Source organism: Galeopterus variegatus, unplaced genomic scaffold (genome assembly GCF_000696425.1).
Source record: "Galeopterus variegatus unplaced genomic scaffold, G_variegatus-3.0.2 Scaffold6621, whole genome shotgun sequence".
Taxonomy (NCBI): domain Eukaryota; kingdom Metazoa; phylum Chordata; class Mammalia; order Dermoptera; family Cynocephalidae; genus Galeopterus; species Galeopterus variegatus.
In genome coordinates, this window is record NW_007732732.1 from 118817 (window position 1) to 121447 (window position 2631).

At 39.2% G+C, this 2631-nt stretch overlaps 1 protein-coding gene across 1 annotated transcript in view; it reads left to right on the forward strand.

The window, feature by feature from the left end:
• LOC103606500 (monocarboxylate transporter 9-like) overlaps positions 1-2631 on the forward strand; it is a 27148-nt gene that overhangs the window by 20376 nt on the left and 4141 nt on the right. The window contains exon 3 of the mRNA XM_008591090.1: positions 367-462. Within this exon, the coding sequence (XP_008589312.1) occupies positions 367-462 (96 nt within the window). The remainder of the gene's footprint in view (positions 1-366; positions 463-2631) is intronic.

Here is a 2631-nt window from a genome sequence, read left to right on the forward strand (position 1 = left end):
TTTGATTAAATTTTGTTATTTGGTGTGTGATTTAACCATGTTCTCTATCTCCCCATAATGTGTTAATTTACATTTACATGATTCATTCATGCTTTAGAAATTGGATTATTTTTAGACTTTTTTGACTTGACTCTGACCTTAAGGTGAGTGTGGGGTAAAAAACGAGGCTGCCCAATGTGTCTATTGGGGCTGCACAGCTAACATGGGAAGAGTCTAGGAATCGATACTCTAAACAGTTTTAGCCAGTCAGTAACAGAATGTCCTATTGGAGATACTTGTTTATTCCTTCCTTTCTTTCTTTCTTTTTTTTTTTTCATTGAAGGAATGCAGTCTGTCTGAATTTGTTCAATGTCTTCTTATGCTTAGGTCTTGGATGTGGTTTATTATACACTGCAACAGTGACCATTACGTGCCAGTATTTTGACAGCCGCCGAGGTCTTGCTCTTGGCCTGATTTCAACAGGTACCTTTTCAAAATAAGTCAAATTGTCACTATTCAGCCGTGTAAACAAAGTTAAAAGTTACCACACACAAATATGCTTAACCAACCATTACCCCATTAACAATCAGGTAGCAAAATACTTTTTTGTTTTGTTTTGTTCTTTTTTTTTTTTTGAGACAATAAGGTGATTCCTGGTTGAATTGAATTGAGCTGGATATTTACCTAAGGTAGGGCCTAAGGAAGCCCTGCCAGGTAAGGAATGTGAATCATGGTCTCGGAGGAGGCAAGGTCCGAGTCTGAGAACATGGCTATGGTAGAAATGGGAGGAAGAACTAAAAACACAGAAGATGGAGAATCCAGAGCAGTTGAAATGCAGTTTAAAGAAATTGTCAGGATCTCCCACAAATGTAGAAGGGAGTGTGACAGTAGACATGGCAGCTTACAGGACAATGGGTCTTGCCTACAGTATTTTCTATATAGTGTAATGTAGAGTTATAAACCCTACAGCCAGGCCTCCTGTTTTAAATCCTGCTTCTGTCACTCACTAGCTGTCTGGTGTTCTGTGACTCAGTTTTCTGAACTGTAAAATGCGCATAATAATTAATAATAATCATCACATCTAGTTATTGGAAATATTAAAGGAGTGTATGAGTAAGGCATGTGGCAAGGGCTCTAAAAGTGTTAGCCATTATCATTCTGATCTGTTTTCCTTAATGTCCCAATTGATTTTTGCCAAAGATGTTAGAAATTGTATTCTGTGAGAGCTGTGCTTGCTTTTCATTGAGTCTAGACAGGAGGGCATAGGGGCCTGGGCCGTGGCACATTACTTCAAAAATGGAGCAGCCACAGACAGTCAAGATTTTGAAGGAGTTTTAGTTTCAACTCACAGGGAGCTAGGTGAGGCGAAATGAAGGACACACATGAATCCACCTTCAGTGAAACAAAAGTCACAGTAGAATTTTTAAAATTTGAAAAGAAACACCAAATCAAAATACTTGAAGTATTATAACTTAGTTGAAAAAAAGGAATGTGGACATGAAGGAAGGTTTGGGGAAACCTGTCTTCCTCCACGGTGAACAGGGGTTGGTAAACTAAAGCCATGGGCCAAATCTGGTCTACCGCCTGTTTTTGTATGGCTACAAGCTAAGAACAGTTTTTATGTTTTTAAACAATTGAAAGAAACCAAAAGAAGGACATTTCATGACATGTGAAAATTATGTGATATTCTATATCCATAAATAAAGTTTTATTGGAACACAGCCTGCTCATTCCTTTACGAATTGTTTCTGTCTGTTTTCATGCTTCAAGGGCAGAGATGAGTATTGGGACAGAGATTGTATGGCCCGTGATGCCTTAAATATTTACTCTCTGGCCCTTTACAGAAAAGTTTATTGACTGCAGGTATTAACGAGTTGATGAAGTGTAAGTGTTCCTCTCACAGTTTCAGGTTCCCTGAACACCAATTAATATGTTCCCTCTTTCTGATATGTGTAATGGAGACACACATGGAGTACACTAAGTGTTTTATTTCACTTTGCCCTTTATAGCAATCATTTTTAAATGAGAATGTTCTTTTTGAAAATTAAAAATTACAGTTTTACGGTTTACAAAATTCCACAAGGAAACTGTACATCACTTTACATGGCCCTGAAAGCATTCCTGCATCTTTCTAAGCCATGGCCATGTTCTTGTGAGAGGAAGGCTGGTGAGGAAATGAGCCTCCTGGGCCGGCCCTGTGGCGCACTCGGGAGAGTGCGGCGCTGGGAGTGCAGCGACGCTCCCACCGCGGGTTTGGATCCTATATAAGGATGGCGGTGTGCTCACTGGCTGAGCGCGGTGCGGACAACACCAAGCCAAGGGTTGCAATCACCTTACCGGTCACGAAAAAGACAAAAAAAAAAAAAAAGAAAGAAATGAGCCTCCAAAGTGTAATTGGACTTTCCCTGCCCTGTCATATATTCAGCATATCATAGGTGTTCAATAAATATTTGTTGAATTGATATGTTTCCCTTTATTTCACTATGTTAACAGATAAACTTGGTTGGTGAGCAACGGGGAAGTTGCTTATTTTCTCAGCTTAAGGTCAAAGCAGAGAACTTTCAAAACACCAAGAACACTTTTGAAGTGTATGATGGTGTGACACTTTGTTAGGATCTGTATAGAAATGGTGTTTGAAAAAATCACGAATTA